This window comes from Gossypium raimondii, chromosome 6 (genome assembly GCF_025698545.1).
Source record: "Gossypium raimondii isolate GPD5lz chromosome 6, ASM2569854v1, whole genome shotgun sequence".
NCBI lineage: Eukaryota > Viridiplantae > Streptophyta > Magnoliopsida > Malvales > Malvaceae > Gossypium > Gossypium raimondii.
The window spans coordinates 55,360,744-55,381,917 of record NC_068570.1 but is presented as its reverse complement, the minus strand read 5'-3'; the positions used below and the strand labels follow the sequence as shown (position 1 = coordinate 55,381,917).

The 21,174-nt window shown below is 30.4% G+C and overlaps 2 protein-coding genes across 2 annotated transcripts; one reads left to right on the top strand and one right to left on the bottom strand.

Annotated features, from left to right (window-relative positions):
- Positions 1–8,655: 8,655 nt before the first annotated feature.
- Positions 8,656–15,765, top strand: LOC105774862 (protein ENHANCED DISEASE RESISTANCE 2-like). The gene is made up of 21 exons (XM_012597433.2): positions 8,656–9,043; positions 9,891–9,965; positions 10,071–10,124; positions 10,324–10,389; positions 10,475–10,536; positions 10,814–10,944; positions 11,019–11,065; positions 11,152–11,252; positions 11,365–11,460; positions 11,529–11,593; positions 11,678–11,749; positions 12,001–12,147; positions 12,243–12,556; positions 12,719–12,782; positions 12,872–13,047; positions 13,427–13,528; positions 13,674–13,724; positions 13,816–13,959; positions 14,329–14,424; positions 14,570–14,671; positions 14,936–15,765. Exons 1-21 carry the CDS (start codon positions 8,891–8,893, stop codon positions 15,026–15,028), a joined length of 2,211 nt encoding a protein of 736 aa, XP_012452887.1. The 5' UTR covers positions 8,656–8,890; the 3' UTR covers positions 15,029–15,765.
- A 1,282-nt stretch (positions 15,766–17,047) lies between these two features.
- LOC105774491 (ubiquitin-like protein 5) lies at positions 17,048–17,500 on the bottom strand. The gene has a single exon (XM_012596998.2). It carries the CDS (start codon positions 17,415–17,417, stop codon positions 17,196–17,198), a length of 222 nt encoding a protein of 73 aa, XP_012452452.1. The 5' UTR covers positions 17,418–17,500; the 3' UTR covers positions 17,048–17,195.
- Between the last annotated feature and the right edge of the window lie 3,674 nt (positions 17,501–21,174).

Genomic DNA, 21,174 nt, shown 5'->3' with positions numbered 1-21,174 from the left:
AATTTAAATAATAAAATAATTCATTTCATGCAATTTGGTCACTTTTTGACATTTTACCAATATACCCTTAAAATATTACTTTTATTCAATTTAGTCCTTGAACTTAAAACATGCAAATTGGCCATTTTAATGAGAACTCATGCCAGTTGAATAATCATTTATTTTCCTCCTCCTCCTCTCTATTCCACATCCTTAATGTATAATATGATTATATGTAACATTATCTATAATTCCACCATTTATTTATATATTAATTCAAAGTTGTCCACTTGAATCATAGTCACTAAATTATTTATATCTTCAGCTACAAAACTCCAAATTAAGATCCGATAAATTCCTATGAAACTAGACTCACATACCTTCTTACCATAAGATTTTTAGAGTTTTTGGTTTAGCCAATAAGTACAATTTATTCTTCAAATTTCCCTATTTCACTATTTAATAGTTCCGACCCTCTTCACTAAAAATTAATTATCTCTTTGTACAGAATTTGGATGATGTTTCTACTTATTTATATTGAAAATATACTCATCCAGGATTTTAAACATATAAATTTAAGCCTCTAATTATTTTTATTCAATTTTGATGATTTTTCAAAGTCGAATAGGGAACCCAAATTCATTCGACCTTGTCTCACAAAATTTATTATATCTCATGATTTAAAATTCCATTACTTAACCGTTTCTTATATGAGAAACTAGACTTAATAATATTTAATTCCATATTTTTTTCATCCTCTAATTTGATTTCCAAAATTTATGGTGATTTTTCAAAGTTAACCTATTGCTGCTGTCCAAACTGTTTTAGTGCAAGATGTTGATTACTAAGTTCATAACTCCCTAATTCCCTTTCTCTATAATATTTCCCATCATTTTCACTTATTTCCCTTCACTAATATATCAAGAACATAAGACTTTATTTAAGAAAACTCTACTATAACATCATTTTCATGTTTTTTCAACAATAACAAACTTAAAAATATATTGAAATCTTGATGTTCTTACCTTGTGCTATTGATTTCAATCTTTAACTTGATTTTATCTCTCCTCCAGCTTCTATTTCTTGAATCTAACTTGACATTCTAGCTCCCCGTTGTCTCCTTATTATTTTTCTCTATTGGAAGCTATGGAAATTCTTTTGATTTCTAGGTGAAAATAGTGAATTTTTGGTGAAAGGACCAAATTGTAAAGAAAGTAAAATTTTCTTTCTTCTCTTCTCTTCTAACGTTGGTTGCATGGAAAGATGATGATTTTTTCATCATCTTTCCTCCCTTTTATATTAATCATTTAATAATAAAATAATAATAAAAATCTTAATAAAATATTAATTAAATAATATTTATCTAATTAATTAATTAAAAATATCACAAACATCATCATTACCTTCTAGAATTCTATCTCTATTTGACCATTTTGCCCTTTATAATCTTTTGAAATTCCATCCTTGAGTCACTTAATTTGGTAAAATTGCAATTTAGTCCCTCAAAATTCTTCACCTTTTCAATTTGGTCATAATTCATCCCTTTTCCTTAGTTTCTAGATTATTCCACCCTTAAAATATTTACACTATTGGTCCTTCAACTTTTTTGTATTTACACTTTAACCCCCCAAATTTTGAGTATTTACTCTTGGGCAACAAAACTTTTCTCACTTTTGCAATTTAATCCTTTCTTGAATTAATATATCATAATAAACTTCCTAATGTTGACATAACTCAATATTACCCTTTTTATCATTTTATTTCCTTATTTTACTATATCAAGGATATTATCTTACTTTCTTCTTGTAGTAATTTTGGGTATTACATTTATACACGAAATACATGAAAATTTGATATAGATGAGCTCATACCTGATTCTTGATATTCATGTAATATAAATGACTAACATATTTAATGAAGTTGTGTGTTTAGGCTATTAGCCTAATTTCTTGGATGCATTTTGTATATTTATTTTAATGAAAATGAATGGTAAGTTAATTTCTGTTATACGAACTTGCTAAGCTTTAAAGCTTACCCTATTTTATTTTTACCCTGTTTTATAGTAATTGAAAGCTTGTTGGGTTAGAAGCTTGGCGGAGATCATTCACACTATCCACTGGCTCATCTCGATAAAAATAACAAACTAATTTTAGTTATAATAGCATGTATAGGTTAAATAGCCAATGTTGGCATGTAAATGTTGTGGCTGTAACTAGTCATTGGTATGGCTTGTGATGAACATATTTTGATGTATATATAAGAGGCAATATCATGTTCAATGTGAGTGTTTGGTATGGTTGATAGATGAAAAACATATAGGTATATTGATAATTGATTTGAGATATTATATATGCATAAAACTTAGTTTTTGTTTGAATTAATTGTTTTGTATTGGTTTGTGAATGTGTTAAAGTGTTAATGTAGGTGGAAGGCAAATTTGGGTGAGAAATATGGCTTGGAAATGACCTTATTTCGTCCACACAAGTAGAGACACGGTGTGTGTCTCAGCCATATGTGACACACGGCCTAGCATATGGGCGCGTGGTTTGGTCGTGTGTCCCCTACATCATTAAAATTTCAAAACAGAATGCTCAGAAATTTTCACACAGCCTAGTACACGGGCGTGTGACTTGGCCGTGTGACCCTTGTACCTAATTAATGCAAGTCAAATTACTCACACGTGGGCGTGTGGCTTGGCCGTGTGACCCAAGTTAGAGAGTTACACAGGTATGGACACGAGCTGGGACACAGCTGTGTGTCCCTATTTCGAATATCCACACAGCCTGAGACACGAACGTGTGTCCTCTACACTTAGGAAAAATTTTTACATTTTGCAAAAAATTCTTGAAGTACCCAGTTTAGTCCCGACTTATTTCCAATGCATATTTTGGGTTTTGAGGGCTCTTATAAGGGACAATATGATTGATTATGATTTATTTATGAAATGAATGAGAAATAATATGAAATGTTTGTACTTGATCTGTAAACTTCGGTAATACTCCGTAACCCTGTTTCGGCGACGGATATGGGTTAGGGGTGTTACATGAATCAAATGGTAGGAGAAGAGAAAAACTAAGAGATTTTGATAGAAAAGAGGTAAATACCCATAAACTTTCTTGTTATTTGAGGATTAAAATGTGATTTTTGTAAAGTAAGTGGTAATTAAGTAATATATATATAGTGTGAAATAATTTCTTAAGTGAAGGAGGAAATTATAATAAAAGTATAATAGTTGGGTTATGTGTTAGTAAAATATACAAAGTATTAGATAAGTGAAATTATGGGAAAATGTGAAATTTTATGGAAACAAGGACTAAATTGAAAGACTTGAGAAATATATGTGGTGGAAATAATACAAGTGAAATACATAGAAATTTGATGTGGAAAATGAGATAGTGGAATTAATTATGTGAATTAAGTGAGATGTGAAAAAAATTTGTGTAATAATGAATAAAAAACTTTAATGGAAAAAAAGTGATTAAATAGGTAAGTTATAAAAGTTTACAAGGAAATATTGATAATAAAGCATATGGTGGAAAATAAAAAATATATATATATATGAATTTTGTAATCCAAACTATAAATATTTCCTAAGTTGTGGAAAATTAAGGGTTAAATCGTAAATTTGGAAAATTTTATAATAGAAATAGAAAAGTGAAGTTTATAACACTTAGAATGAGAAACATTGATGTTGTAGTGAATTTTGGAATATTAATAAGTATTGAATTATGTTATATGTGTTATTAAAAGTAAAATATATTCTTTGCATGAAATTTTGTGCTAAGGACTAAATTACAAAATATATAGAAGTGATATGTGAAATACATGATAAGGATTATTAGTGAATTATGGATGAATAATGAATTTAGAAATATATTACATGTATTAAAGATAGTGAAGATATAAGTATACGGATTATTGGTACAAGGATTAAATTGTAAAGTATGTAAAAGCATTATGCGAAAAGTGTAAAAGTGACGTGTATATTATGACTTGCCCAAGTAGACAAGATAAGTACTATTGGGATATTAGTGGCATGCCATTAAGGAACCTTAGCGCACTTTCTGATTATTAGCACGTTAGTGCTCTCTGATTATTAGCACATTAGTGTTCTCTGTATAGCACTTTAGTTCTCTCTATTTAATAGTGCATAATAATGCACCTCTGTATCAGTTCTGTATATCCTAAGTGTTCTATTTAGTCTACTGGGCCTCTACTAAAAAGGTAAACAATTTTCGTTACAAGGTAAAGGTTTATCTCTGATTCATGTTTGAAATATTGAATTAAAAATAAATTGTGAAAGAAATAGTGAGAAAATCATGAAAATTTACACTAAATGGTGAAATATGATACATGTATAAAAAGAGTAGTAATTTTTATAAGTTGATTTGAGGACTTAAGGACTAAATTGTGAAATAAGTAAAAAGTTACAAATGAATATGATAAATAAACAAAGAAACGAGATATTAAAAATTAAGAAATTTAATAGAATTTAAATATCATAGGTACTTACTAAGTCTTCATCGACTTAACGCGTTTATTTTTAATTCGTAGGTATAGTGATTTTCAAGAGTTGTAATTGAGGTTGTGAGCATCCATCTCATCACATCTCCAAGTGCCAAGAGGGTATGTTTCAAAATTTTGAATAGAATGACATGTACCTAGGAAGATCAAGTGTGTTACAAGTAGTAGGGACTAAAATATAAGTTATGAAAACTTTTTTTTTAATGTTCAAATATATTAATGATTTGCCAAAATTACTTTAGCACCAAATGTAATATTCCTATATCAGGTTCCTTGGGTTGAACTGGGTATAAGGGTGTTACATTGTTAATACTCTTTCTTTGCGTACATGCAAGCATTTCAAACACCCTTTTGCAACCTTGTTGTCACTCCTTATTGATGATGCAACATTCATTGTAAAGTTAAATACATGTATGTGCTTGACACGGATAAGATTGAAGTTCATATCCCATATACATGTGTTAGACACTAGTACTTGAGAAAAATAAAGAGTTGAAATAACATAGGCAAGCTAAAACCTTTTTCCTTGTTGCAATTTTGTAAAAATGAGTGATTATTCAAGTAAAAGATAGAACCCTTTAACACACACGCTTATATATCCTATGTTACCAAATTCTTCATTTTCCTATAGTATCTTTGTCTGACACTTGCACTACTATCTATTCAGACATAGGAATGGGGACATGGGAATGGTGGTTTTTCTAGTTTTTTTTTATGTTGATGACATACTACTTGTTGGGAATGATGTAGAGACGTTATCATTGGTTAAATCGTGACTAATTCAATAGTTTATCATGAAGGATTTGGGTGAAGTTAACAATGTTCTGGGAATTTGAATATTTAGGGATAACAAAATGAAGTGATAACTTTAATACAAGCTTCATAAATAGATAATATACTGGAACGTTTTGCTATGGCCAATTTGAAGAAGGGTATACAACCTTTTGTATAGGGATTTAATTCTTCTTTAGATGACTATCTTAAAACAGTGGAAGAAAAAGAACATGTGAAAAAACTTCCTTATGCTTCGACAGTTGGAAGTCTCATGTATGTAATGTTATGCACATGTCCAAATATTTGTTTTGCAGTAGGATTTGTGAGTCAATATCAGCGAGTCTTGATCATAGATACTGGCAAATAGTTATGCATATACTCAAATATTTACAAAGAATGAAAGATTATATACTAATATACTCCAGAGGGGATTTAACTTTCATTAGATATACTGATTTTGACTTCCAAACATGATGGATTTAAGGAAATCAACATCGGATTGTGTTTTTGTCCTAGGTGGAGGATCCATAATGTGGAGAAATGTTAAGTAGAGTTGTATTGCTAACTCCACTACAGAGGCCGAATATTTAACTACTTCTGAGACAACAAAAGAAATGGAGTTAGCAACCAACTATCTATAGTTGTTTTAAAATATAGTAATTAAATTTAATTTATTTCACTGTAATATAATAGAATATAATACTTAAATTGTTAGGGAGGGACAGACTCTTTCTAAAAAAAAAGTTTTTGAAGTGTTATCTATTTAGAGTTGATGGAAGTAGGGTTTGAACCCAAACCATAGTGGCTTATATCTTATAGGTTGGGGTTCAACTTCAAACTTGCAAATGACTGCAATTTCCTTTGGTAGATGTTTGTGAGCTCCGCACAATCCAACTTGGCAAGACGCTCTAACTTTATGAACCTGCATCTCAAGCAGCCTTTTTAAACACTTTGGCTCTTTACAGAGTTGAGAGACAAACTCCAACATAACCTGGGGACAATACCAACTTATTGAAGGGTTTATTAGTTCAAACTCTACCATAGGCAAATGGTCACCATTTCCTTTGATAGGTGATCATGTGCCACGCACGATTTGACTCGGCAAGATGCTCTCGCTTTGTGAACCTACATCCTAGACTCATTAGGAACTTATATAAATTTAACATATGCATGTTACTATTTATCATGTTTTGTTATCATATAAATTTAAACTTCTTACCATATAAATTTTACATTTCTTTAAAATATTATATTATTATGTTACTAATTAGTAAAAATTTAAAATAATAAAAAAGTAAACTTCAACTTTTATCTCCAAAAATGACATCAACATATTCTTTCAACCATTAATTTGATTTCAATTGATCTTTTCTACTTTCACATTTCATTTTCAATAAATATGATAAAATTATTAATATAATGTTTAACCTAAAAGGTACAGAATAATTATAATTATTTTATTAATAATATTAATAAGAATAATATATGAAAATTTACTTTATATATAATTCTACAACATTAAAAAAATAAAATTCTTTTATCGAATATTGAACAAAAAGTTATATAACTCAACATGTTTACATAATAATTATCAATATTATTATTATGGATTTTAATACCTATAATCTAATTGTACTTTTTTCCACAATTTTTTCAGAAATTATGATAAAATATTATTAATATAATGTTTAAACTAAAAATCATAATTATATTTATTTTATTAATAATCTTAATTGAGACGAGATAATAATTTATTTTAGATATAATTGTACCGAAACAAAAATATTATTAATAAATAAACAATTTTCTCATTGAATAAAAAAATTGTCTTGAATATATAGGATAAATCTCAAAACTGCACATAAACTTTGATTGAACGTGCAATTGTCACAGGGTTAGAAATCTGTGGCTCATGACACGATGCTATACATGAACTTTGATTGAACTCGCGATTGTCACGGGGTTAGAAATATGTCGCCTGTGACACAATCCTATACATAAACTTTAGTTTTGTATAATTTTATACATGAAATATTAATTTAATTCAATTTCACAAATTACTAATACAATTATCGATAACACCATTTTCAGTATACATATTTGTAATACAAAATAATTATATATATCTAATTTAAAATAAAAATGTATTTATTCCTTTAAATATGTATAATTGACTTTAAATTAAAGTTTCATGTATACATTTGAACAATAATTGTAGTTTCATGTGTATAATTGCATCAAATCAAAGTTCATATATCGAATTACACATCAAATAAAAGTTCATGTATAATTTTGAGATTTATCCCTAAATAGATAACTGAACGTGTTTACACAATAAATATTTTTTTATGAAGCATTATTAATATTTTGCATATAATCTAATTTTCTACTTTGATTTCGATTGAGTCTTAGTTCGATTGGTATGAAATTTGTTGCCAATGCAAGAGGACGTGGATTCGAGTGCGCTGAAACGCATTATTCTCCTATTTATGGGTTCGAAAGGAGCTATAGGTAATTCTAAGCATTGTGTCACAAAGAGTAAATGTGATCAGAACCTATAACGAAATTGTTCAAAAAAATTACTTTCATATTTTTCATTCTGTAAATATAATAAAATATTATTAATACAATATTTAAATTAAAAAATAATTGTAATTATTTTATGAATAATATTAATTAAAACAATATATCAAAAATTACTTAATATGCTTTTATCAAAGTAAAATATTACTTAACACTTAAATATACATATTATTTATTTTTAACTCAAAACAATAATATTATTTAATGCATTTATAATATAATTAATGTATTTACAATGACTTTTAGAGATTAAAACAATAAAGGTTGAATAATAAAATATATATTGATATGCTTCATCTATTTTACGATCTATATTCAAAGTTTATGATTATCTGTTTCAACAATGTCATCTTTAAAATTCAAAGCTCTATCATCTCCTTAAAAGTATAACCCAACGACTTGTCGGTAGAACATGTTTATATTTTAAATATTATACAAATACAATTTTAAATATTTATATATTTTCCATTAATTATATATTTTATTAAAAGTAAAATAATTAAATTTATATGAATGTAAAAATTAACTAATAAAAATGATCAGGTATGCTATTTAAAAGTTTAAACCGATTTTCTATTAATTTTCAAATATTTTTAATTAGTTGTTTTATAAAAAAAATATTTAATTAGTTATAATTAGTGTTAATATGTCAAAATCCAATGATTATGAGGAAATAAAATACAGGAAAATGAGTGGGATAAAAGCCGTCATCTTCTGTTTATATTCTAAAAACAGAGTTTCAACGTTGAAGGCAAAAACTCAAAATAAAACAAACAAAACAGAAACAAAAATTTTAAAAATAAAGAGGAGGAGGGAAGGATAAATTGCTCTGCAAATTTCAAAAGCCTCACTGGTTTTCCCTAATTTGATTCTCTGATTCCATTAGCTGGGATCAGAGGATCAACCCCTCAAAATCTTCATTCAAAACCCAAAGCAAATTAATAAATAAATGAAATCCAGTGCCATGCAATAAACGTTCTTCATTGAAGTTGAAGAAATAAAGCTTTGGTTTCTGAGTGATTTTAAAGCAATGGGTGTTTCTCAAAATGACGCTAAAATGGAAGGTTGGCTATATACAATACGTTCTAATCGTATTGGCTCACAGTTCTCTCGCAAATGTTACTTCATTCTTCATAACAATGTTCTCAAAAGCTATAAAGCCACCCCCATTTCTGAAGAAGAGGTAAACCCTTTGTTTCTTTTAATTCCTTTTTTTTTTTTAATTTGATTTTTTTTGAACTTGAACTATGGATCTTTTATATGTTTTTGGAAAGAAAGAACCCCATATTGGAAAATGGAAAAGAGAATGATATGTTCTTTTCTTGCTGGTATTATGATATGTTCTTGTTTTGATGACAAGCATTTTATTTAATGAGGCAAATGCATGTTTGTTTTATTTTATTTTTTAATTTTTTACCTAGATATATGCAATGAGTTAGGGATGTCTGAGATTCAAAATTCACCTTTGAGACTGCATAAACCAACTAAGTTAAGCCCCATGTTCATTTGATCATGTTTATATATGCATGTTTGTATGTATGCATAAATAACTTTCTGGATTTCAACTTTAAGTGATACTTTAAACCCTATGTTCATTTGATCATGTTTATATATACGCGTGTGGATGTTTGCATATATAGTTTTCTGGATTTCATTCTTGTTTAAGTGGTTGGTTTTTTACATTGATAGCCAATAGTTTCATTAATGTTTCTGGCTATTATCAAATTTCCATTCTAGTAGTTGAAGAAAAAAAAAAAAGAGAATCCGATTTTATACCATATGGCTGGTTTCTTGATAACTTAATTTGAAATTCTGCTTAAGGCCTTAAATAAATCCTCTGCTCTGTGATTGAAGAGTTATTGTAGGATTCGCGATTTCGTTTTTAAAAATCTTGGTGATGTCTTTTATGTTTATGAGTTTTAAAATTTTCGGTGAACCGGTCTTCTGTAATTGAAATGCAAGAAATCTACCAATTACAGTCCCGTTTAATTTGTAACACCAGTTGAATCAAAGTATAATAATCTTTTCAGGAGCCTGTTAGAAGTGCCATAATTGATTCATGCATTCGGGTCACAGACGATGGAAGGGCAAGCATTAACAAGAAGGTTTGATTATTAAATCCCTTTTTTTAATTTTCTGGGACTTTGGATGTTTCCTTTCGGTGCTGCAATGTCAATATATAATGCTTATGAAGTGTTCACCTCATGCAGGTCTTCTTCATTTTCACCATTTACAGCACTTCAGTTGATAATGAGCAGCTTAAGGTGTGTATACTAATACTGTGAACTGTGTTTATTTTTTATCTCCACTAACACCCATGTCTGGAACATATCTGGATGAGGGTATGAGGATCTGGGCCTCCAAGGACCTACCAAATGTTGGAGTCTATACCCGACATTCATCCTTGAGTCCCAGTAACCTAACTTATTAGCAAGCAATCTTTCTAATATTGAAACATTACAGTTAGGTGCAACTAGCTCAGAGGATGCAGCAAGGTGGATTCGTTGCTTGAAGGATTCAGCATTAAAGGTTTAATACTATGAACTTAAAAATCTGTGAGTTTAATGGTTATTCTTGTGATGGAAGCCTTACATTTTATAATTTTCTTTTTCAGGAATCTCCATGTCTTGCAAAGAATTTTTCAGCTCCTCCTAAGAAGATATGGTCATCTTTGAGGTAATTATAGTTTATACTCTCCCGATTTGTTTTATTAGTTTAGTTGTAAGAAAAGGCTGAAATGCTTGTGTCGTTAGTAACCTATGTTGTTCCGACTCTTCTTTTTCTTGAGGTACCTATATTAGATACATTTTCAGATATGAATAGGGATATATAACCCTCCACATACATGTATGAAGTACGCAATTACCTCGTATTTGCCTTATTTAGCTATATTATTAGGGCTTGGGTGTTAGTGTTTGTATATATTTTAAATGGCGTATTCCTCTACAAACAGATTGACTAATTCGAAGAGAACACACAGCAAGGACTCTGTCCATTGGCCATTCCACTCATCTGTTCATGCCGAGGCAATGACATCCGATGTTGTTGCACCTTCACCTTGGAAAATATTTGGTTGTCAGAATGGTACGAAATTAAGTTCAAACCATGTTTCAAGTTCATAAACGCGACACATCATTGACATTGTGTTTCTAACACAGGGTTACGGCTTTTCAAAGAATCAAAAGACAAGAATACTCGTGGATGGGTAGGTTGCTCTTGGGACATTAGTCATGAATGCTATTCTCAATCCCTTTTTGTTTTTGTTTGGCTGAAGAAACTTCTTGTTATCAGCATTGGAATGATATTCCAGCAATAATGGCTGTCGGTGTGGTTGATGGGACCTCAGAGGCAATTTTCCGAGTTGTCATGTCTCTTGGTCCCTCAAGATCAGAGTATGATTGCTGCAAATTTTCTTTCCATTCAAGTTCCATCATGATGAATATATACATTCATATATATATATATATATATGAACCAGATGTTAAATATTCGATTGTCTTGCAGATGGGATTTCTGCCTCTACCATGGCAGTGTGGTCGAGCACGTTGATGGTCATACGGATATCATTCACAAGAAGTTATATAGCGACTGGCTACCATGGTTAGATTCTATGCCTTCTTTGAACCTAATTCACATTTTAGATTTCGCATTGATCAGAGTTGTTACAGGGGAATGAAACGAAGAGATTTATTACTTCAACGCTATTGGAGACGAGAGGATGATGGCACATACGGTACTATATTCTAACCAAAACGCGTGAAGTTTTGGAAATATTATTCTCAAGCTTTAACATCCTATATCTTTTTTTTTGTTGCAGTGATTCTTTACCACTCCGCGTCTCACAAGAAGTGTCCACCTCATAATGGCTATGTCCGTGCTCGTCTAAAAAGTAATGCATGTTTTACATTAGGAACTTAGAAGTTCATTCTCCTATAATTAATGCATTTGAATAAGTTTTCCAATCGAACCTACAGAATCACCATTTCAATGGTAAAACAATATAAACCTCCACATGCATTTTTCCACTCATTGCCCTGATTTCATTATATTCCTCTCTAAATTCCTTGTTCCAAAACATGACTCTACTTATATGGTTTGCATATTTACTCGAATTTTAAGTTGTTCCTTATAAATACATAGGTGGGGGATATGTTATCACTCCGGTGAACAACGGAAAACAGTCACTTGTGAAACACATGCTTGCTATAGATTGGAAGTTCTGGAAATTTTATCTCCGAACTCCGGCTGCTAGATCTTTGACGATTCGTATGCTTGAGAGAGTTGCAGGTGCCTCTTTGCTCATTAATAATAATTCAACTTCATTCCAGCTAGTTTCCTTTTTCACTTATGTAAAATATTTTATTGAACTTACTGATTTGCAGCCTTACGGGAGCTGTTCAAAGCAAAACAAGGAAATTATCCTCCTGAATGCTTGTCCATGGAGTGGACGAGTGATGCACACTTGCCTCAATTAGAAAAAGAGGATATTAAGATTGATACTCAAAGCCCCGAAGAGACGATAAAGATTGAGGAAGATGTTCTAATGGAGGTTGAGGCGGCAAAACCACCATCCGGGCGTGTAAGTCTATTGCGTCTGAATCAAGAACCGGATGAGTTCTTTGATGTTCCTGAAGCAGATGAATTCTTGGATTATGATCGCTTGGAGAGGGACTGGTCACCTGAACCAAGTTCTCCGGTACTTTGATCCCCGATTTATCTTTGTTTTTCAAGTAATTGTTATGAACCATGTGGCGAAGGAATTTTATATCGAAGAGATATTTCCTATCTTTGGATTTGTATTGAGTTCATACAATTTATTAACTGTGTTTTTACCGTTTTCTCATAATCGAACATGCAGAAAATACCACAGCCAAAAATAACATCAGCAGCCGGTCTAGTGAGAAAATTGCATGGTCTTGCAAGTGAGTTCGATTATGCTAACCAAAGTTATTGAGATAATTGATGGATCGAATGCATCTTAGCTGTTTCTAATCTATTATTCATGCTGCAGCTCAAAAGAAGGGTTACACAGAATTACAAGAGGTGGCTCGGGAAGACAGCATAGTCTTCTCCTATGGAACCTCTCTCCAAAAGGACCCAACCTTTACTTCACCATGCAGTTGGTCAGCCGGAGACCCTTCTTCATTTTTGATACGCAGTAAAACTTACCTGAAAGACAACAGAAAGGTATTCATTCACTTCAATTTCATTTTCAAAATGTATATAGGTTATTTAAAATTTCCATGCTCGACAGCATACATTTTTACATGCATATGATATGCCAGCATGCATGCATTTATACATATATGCATACATGTTACCGACTCTTCATTTTTCTTGAAGTTTCCAAATGCATTAAAAAAAACTTGGAAAATATTCAACATACCCGTGTCGGACGAATATATAGCTCAACCGTTCAGCCTGCATTACTCAGCTTGTAAAGTTAGAATTTAAAGCTATTCATAATACATTCAATGGCTTTGAAAGTTATGGTTACTCGCTTTTCAAATCCATGAAATGTAAATTAGCTTCAATCTATGTTCTAAATTTGTATTCTTTGTGGTAGATTAAAGCAAATGGAACGTCGATGCAAATGGTTGGGGCAGACTGGCTAATATCTGACAAACGAGAAGATGATTTAGGCAGTCGAGTTGGTGGTATCGTTCAGGTTTGGACTGTAATTTTGTGCTTTACGTTCCGATTTATAAAATCTGATCCATGTTACTACTCATCTATGCAAAACAAAGAAAAACTATGCATTAGATACAAATCATTGATCGAAAAATAAACTTCATTGATATAAATTCATTCAGAAATACGCTGAACGTGGTGGACCAGAATTTTTCTTTGTCATCAATATGCAGGTGTGTTAGGTTTTATACATTTTTTTATTACTTCTATGGTTTTTTTTCCTGTCAATAATCACATTAGATACTCTCAATTATTATGAGTCAGATTCCTGGTTCACCGACATATACATTAGCACTGTACTACATGATAAAAACTCCCATTGAAGATCACCCATTGCTGAACAAGTTCGTCAATGGAGATGATGCCTATAGAAACTCAAGATTTAAGCTCATACCATACATTTCTAAGGTATGCAAAGCTATAGCAGGCATTTTTCTTTTTTGAAGTATAATTGAGCTGCCCAAATCAAACTATAAGAAGCGCAAGCTTTACTCAAAATCGAGGCTCCTTTCCCGACTTAAACTCAGGCGAGAAACAGATCGAATTGCTTGACCTTGCTCAATTAGGCTCATTTGTTTAGTAAAGATGAGTTTGATTCTCATCCTTGACTTTGAGCTCGATTAAGTGTTCTCAAGTTGAAGCTTGAATTGAAAGCTTTCAATATTAACTTGATTAGGCTTGAGAACTACTCGACTCGAGCATTAGAACGCTTTTCAAACTTTATGTTGAGCTCAAGCTCATTTACACTACGTTCTACCAAATAATCTATTTCTTCAGGGATCATGGATAGTCAAACAAAGTGTTGGAAAGAAAGCTTGCTTACTCGGTCAAGCTCTCAATACTCGTTATTTCCGTGGAAAAAATTACTTGGAGGTAGATTCTTGAATCCTCAAAACCAAGTACAATTGCGAATGATGATTGTGTTATTGTTTGACTTTCTGATATTTTCATTTTCGTGATTTTTCGATTCATTATCGTGTTACTATATGCTGATCACTGAAACGAGTTTAAATTTCAGGCTGATATAGATGTTGGGTCTTCGACGGTGGCTCAGGGTGTAGCTAATCTTGTCCTCGGATATCTTAACAATTTGGTCGTAGAAATGGCATTTATAATACAGGTAAAACTTCTCTTAAAGTGTCAAAAATGTCAACTTTCCTTGAGTTGCAAGCAACGAAAGAGAAACGAGATAGTTAGCTTGCATCATGTTATTATTTTAAGTATGTTGCTTCTATGTTTGCTCCGATTCTTCATTTTTAATGAAGTTAGAAAAAAGTTGAACATACTTGAGTTAAACACATACTCGTATCTAACACTTGTACTCAAGTCCGAGTACAATATATTTGCTTGATGACTTTGGTTATGATCCAAACTACTTCTTCAGGGTAATACACAAGAGGAGTTACCGGAAACCCTCCTAGGAACATGCCGTCTTAATCATCTCGATCAATCGAAAGCTCACGTAGCAATGCCATGAGCAAGAAAAGAAACCAGAAAATCCTCGAATCACACTGGCTTAGTCATCCCGATCTATTGAAAGTTCACATATCATTACCATGATCTATCGAGAGGTTGAATCCAATACCAAATCATGTATTGGTCCCCTTTTTGTTGTTAATTTTCTTTCCTTACCATGCAATCAAAATGAAATTAAAAATGAGTCCATTTTTTTATTGTTTGGTAGGGTTTCATGTATTATTAAGCTACAATGCAATTCTCATCCTTTATAATGTAAAGAAAATTGGCGAGTATTTGGTATATTTTATTCTACAAGCAATTTTAAAAATTGACACATTTTACTATCTTTTATAAAATACTTGTCGTCGATCTTTTAACTTTGTTTGTAGAGTCTAAAATATATATTTTATTGACAATAATTTCTTTTGGCTACCACACAGAAGGCCATCTTACTAACGGATATTCCGTAGCTACTACAACCTATACATATCCAATGTATTTACAAACGACCTTATAAAAATAAACGATTTGAAAAATATCTAAATTTTACAAATATTATTTTTACTATTTGGTGTTCCATAATGCTCTTATTTCTTTTTAATAAGAGTGAAAGTTTAATAATAGTAAATTTATACCATCATATAATTGAAAAATTCAAAACTTGCGTGAGCAAAACTCAATTCAATTATTAAAAGAAAATTTATTTTCGAGTTAATCGAATCGTGTTATTCGACTTATTTGAGTCAACTTGAATAATTCGATTCGAGTTCAAGTTGAGTTGAAATTTACAAATTAAATAATTTATTAACAAATTAGTGTAAATACTCTTTTGGTCTCTTTCAACTTTGAAAATAAACAAATTGATCTCTCAACAAAATTACAAAAAAATAAAATAAAATCAAAATACTTATAAAAATTTCAAAATTTATATATTTTAAAAAATTTAAAATTCTAAAAAATATATAAAAAGTTAAAATTTTAAAATTTTCTAAAATAATAATTTTAAAGACCTAAATTAATTAATTAATTAATAATTTAAGTTTACCATATTAAAGTATCTTAATTTCAATTTTATGTGCTCTAATACGGAATTAGTGAAACTGTAACAATATTTTAATTTCACATTTCAAATCAAATTAAGATAATAAAATATGACTCATGAACTCGATTAACTCGAAAATTTTTCACGTATTTAATATGGTAGTGTATAAATTTATACTAAAATCATATAATACCACCTTAGTAACAAACTAATACTAAAATCATATAATACCACCTTAGTAACAAACAAATTGTTTGTATCATCACATTTAATTATTTAGTATTATATTTATATCGTGCAATTGTATCGGGTTGAAAATTATAATAATAATAATAATAATAATAATAATAATAATAATAATATATTTATAATCCAATGTCTGATATGTCCATTAAATTAGGATAATTTTGAACATATCATGAAAAATAACACAAACATGTCCCAATAATTGAATTTTTATCCAGAATCTAATCTTTAAATGAAAATAATATATGCAAAAAAATAAGTATTCCATACAAAATTTTATCTGTTGATGAAAAACCAAGAATACATGTTCCATTCTAAATGAGAATCAAATTCCAATTATCAAAGAATCAAATTCTATTCTAATTATCATATTTGAGAATCAAATTCCAAACATTAAAGAATCAAATCATATTCTAATGATCATATTCTCAGAATCAAATTCCATTTTAAATATCATATTCTAAGATCCTCTTTCAGCAATTCAGTAGTCATCAATTTAATATTTTTAATTACTTTAAATATATTCATATTTTATAATATATAAGACAGTTGAATATATTTTTCATTATTTTAAATAAATCAGTTCACCGGTTTGATTATTCCATATGATGATCGGTTAAATTGATTAAGTTAAAAAGAACCGATCCAATTAACGGTTTGCTCTTCTCTAATCCCTAATTATGCCCACCTTTCCATAATCCATAACCAAAGGTGAAAATATAAGGTACAACATAAGTGAATTTAACACTATTTTGATCATCCAAATCTATAAACTTATTTTCTTCTATTGATAATCCTTAGAAAAGTAAATACCATCATCCACGATTATATTACATTTATATATAAAATCTAGAGCTTGTTCAAACAAAGACCACACGGATTACATAAATATTTTTTTTTAATTGTAGTAAAGTTCGAGACCCATACCATCGTGGATTTCGTAATCTTTGAGGGTAATATGATCCTTGTAAACCGTGTACCACTTCTGGATACGGATCTTGTCTGCTCGAGTTCCAGTTTGGGCCGCGACCAGCTTCTTAAGGTCTCCAATCGTGTCGTCGTCGTTGCACTTCACGCGCACTTTCTTCCCTAGCCGATCGTTCAACACCACCTCGATCATCTTCGATTTTTTTTAAAAGACTATTTCAGAGAAAACCCTAATCCCCAAATTTGTTAACCCTGGAAATAAGAGAAAAGTGAAGCGTGGGGGTGGATTTTATAGTGGAATTATTTTAAAGCCAAATATTACCCGTTGACTACTTTGGCCTTTTAGTTTCTTTAAACGATGTCGTATCACCAATTTTATTAATTTGTCCTTTTTAAAATAAGAACAAATTTATTATTTATTATTTATTATTTATTATTAAAGGAAGAGTTTGTCTTTCTTTTACTTTGTTTTTTTTTTGGGCAAATTTCTAAAAAAAGCCCTATTTTTTAAAATTTATCGAAATGGGCCCGGTATTTTATTATTTACCAGAATGGGCTATTTTCCTCGAAATCGCGTCCACGTCAGCGCGATGTCAGGGGACGTGTCAGAACATCGCGTCCACGTCAGCGCGCTTTGCTTACGTGGACACAAATCGCGCCTACGAGGATGCAATTTGCTGACGTGGATGAACAGTTCATGATTTTTAGCTTGGAAAACTTTGAAAGGCCATAACTTTTGGCTCGGTTGTCCGATTGAGACGATTTTTTTTATTTCGAATAAATTTTCAAGATATCTGTGTGACAAATAGCGAAGGCGGTTTACGCGATTTCGCGAAAAAAATCCTTTTTTGCCCCTAAATTTCGATTTTTTCGGTTTAAAATTGGATTTTGAAACATTCAAATCATTATTTTCCTTATTTATTTGAAGTAAACATCGGTTTTTTTACAGAATTGTTGTATTATTTTTTCTAATTTGACACGTGTATGGAATAGGTCCGATAAATCGTTAGAACGTAAGTAATATAATTAAGATAATAACAATATTTCTATAATATGTTAATTAATTAGTTTGGCTTAGTTGGTTAAGATGCTTGCTCTTTTCCTTTAGTACCTTGGTTCAATTTTTGTTGGTAACAATTTTGAATCTTTTTTGTACTTGTTTCTATTGATCTAATATTGAAGAGTTAATTGATTAAAAAAATAAATACAAGTACAAAAAGATTCAAAATTTATTTTTTCAAAATACCAAAAAAGCCCTATATTTTTAAAATTTATCAAAATGAACCCGGTATTTTATTTTTTTGACCGTTGGGTACTGTTCACGCGTGGGCCGAAATCACGTCCACGTCAGCGCGAGATGCTGACGCGTACCCTGACATTGCGCTGACATGGACGCGATTTTCCGGAAAAAGGACCATTCCGGTAAATAATTAAAAAATGGGCCCATTTCGGTAATTTTTGAAAAAAATGGCTTTTATTGGTAAATTGCCCTTTTTTTTGTTAGGTCTCGTATCATTCTGGTTGAGGAGCATGGAGCTTCTTTTCCGGAAGCTTGCAGGAGTGGAGAATCGTTTAAAAAAATTCTTAGAGAGGGGTGAATTTATCGTGTTTTTTTTGTCTAGTTGCATGGCGTATATGGAAGAACAGAAAAACCTACATTTTCTAGAAAGTATCATGGAGTGTAGAATAAATTATCAAAGGTTCATATAGCTGGGCCAAATAGTAGGTTTTTATTCACAAGTTGTGAGGGGGAGTCCATTTGGACAGGTAATTGGATACGAATAAGATTTGATAATGCTGTTAATGTGGATTTAGGGTATGCTGCAGTACGGAGAATTTTGAGAGATCGACATGAAGAGTGGACTCTTAGTTTTAATTGATGTTCAGGAAAATGTTCAATTTTCAATGTTAAATTATGAGATATTTTAGATGACTTGACATTGTTGCACGGCAGACATTGCGATAGAGTGTTGGTGCAGACGAAAAACATGGCGGTTATTGTGGCTATCCAGGAATCTATTTTGAAGACTTCAAGCTCGGTGTTAATTAGTTGAATACATCAACTCCTGGAGAATGTGGGGAATTGGATGCTAGAATACGTCCCTAGAGAAGAAAATAAAGAAGCTGACCGAATAGCCAAAATAGCGTTTGACAGGGAAGAGGGATTGCAATTGTTTAGAGGGATTCTTTTTGTTTAATTTAGTTGGTTTTAAGTCAATTGAGTATTAACTCGATTAGCAAAGACATTGTTGCCAATATAGGAGGATATGAGTTCGAGTGCACTGAAACACATTATTTTCTTATTCATGGGTTAGGGAGGGGGTAGTTTAAAGCATTGTGTTAAAAAATAGCAAATATGATCAGAACTTATAATGAGATTGTTAAAAAAACAAAAGATAAAAAAAAAGTTAATTCTAATCCTTTTGTTTGTTTTTCAAAAAAAAAAGAAAAGAAAAAGAAGTTAATTCTAATCCTTTTGTTTGTATTTTTTTTAAAAATATATTAATATTTGCTCTTTCTAAAAATAAATTTTAAATAATAATTCAAAGCCCAATTCAGCTGAGCAAGGAGTTTAGCGTTTGCTTAGATATTTTATCGAAGCCCAAATACTTTTGAAACCCAATTAGCCCATTTTGGTAGGGTAGGCCTAAATTGAATGTTCTACGACCTACATGGACTGGATTTATCGAGCTTGTTGACTAACTCCATCCTTTAATATGTTTTAGAAAAATAAATTATTGGTCTAATAAAAAAATTAGTTTATTGTGAATAATAATAGATAAAATAATGAACTGTATGAATATTAAACTTAATTGTAGAAATTAAAAAGAAAATATGCATTATCACTTTGAAAGAAAATTTAAATTTGCAGATATTATTTTCACTATCTGGCGCTACATAACGTAATTTTGTTTTATTACAAAATGCCTAAAAATTTAATGGTTAATTTACACTTTTAAGAATTTTGGAAAAGCATTATTATTTGATTCAGGTCAACATTATCCAAACCATCAAACCGATTTTATATACTCAAACACACTCAATTAATGCCTTCATGTTGCAATAATAACAACGTCAATTAAATTACGACAAAATCAATTAGATTTGAAAATTCTATTCATAAAATTTTACATATTAAATCTTATTTTAAAACAAATATTTACATAAATTTGACTTGTATATCAAGTAATTGTATTGTGTCAAAAACTACTGTATCGATTTGACAGGAAAAAAAGTATCTAATTAGATGCATTATGGCAAACACTTCAACAAAGAGACATTGTCTGTATATGAATTTGAATCATTTAAGAACACCTTAGAAATAAACAATTTGTTTGCACATACTCTCAAATTTTTAAATAGAATTTTAGTTTTTTTTTTCTTTTTTAATACTAATTGTATCCTGTTGAAAATAATAGATAGAATAATAACGTTTGGTCTTCAAACCTTGAAAGTCCATGTTTATGTGAAACAAGCTCAAAAATATACTCTTGATAATTTTTTTTGAACAATTTCATTAGAGATTCTGATCATATCTGCTTTTTTTGGACACAATGCTTAGAATTACCAAATAGTCCCTCCCCAACTCATAAATAGAAGAATAATGCACTTCAGTGTACTCAAACTCATGTCCTCCTACATAGGCAACAATGTCCATATCAATTGAGCTAAACTCAATTGACTTAAGTACGCTAATTTTAGACATGAAAGAAACATAAAAATTAACACAGAATGAAACAACATGTTCCAATATCATAACTGTTTATATTTTTGAAGTTACAACCCACTAACTATATCCACAGCTTCAATTAGAATCAATAATTATAATCACAAAACTAAATAACTTGATTCAAACTAACTCAACTAATTCCTGAACATAATTTTCATATGGACTCAAAGCTTTTGCTTTTGTCAACCAGGCCAACACTTCATTAACAATTATGTTATAT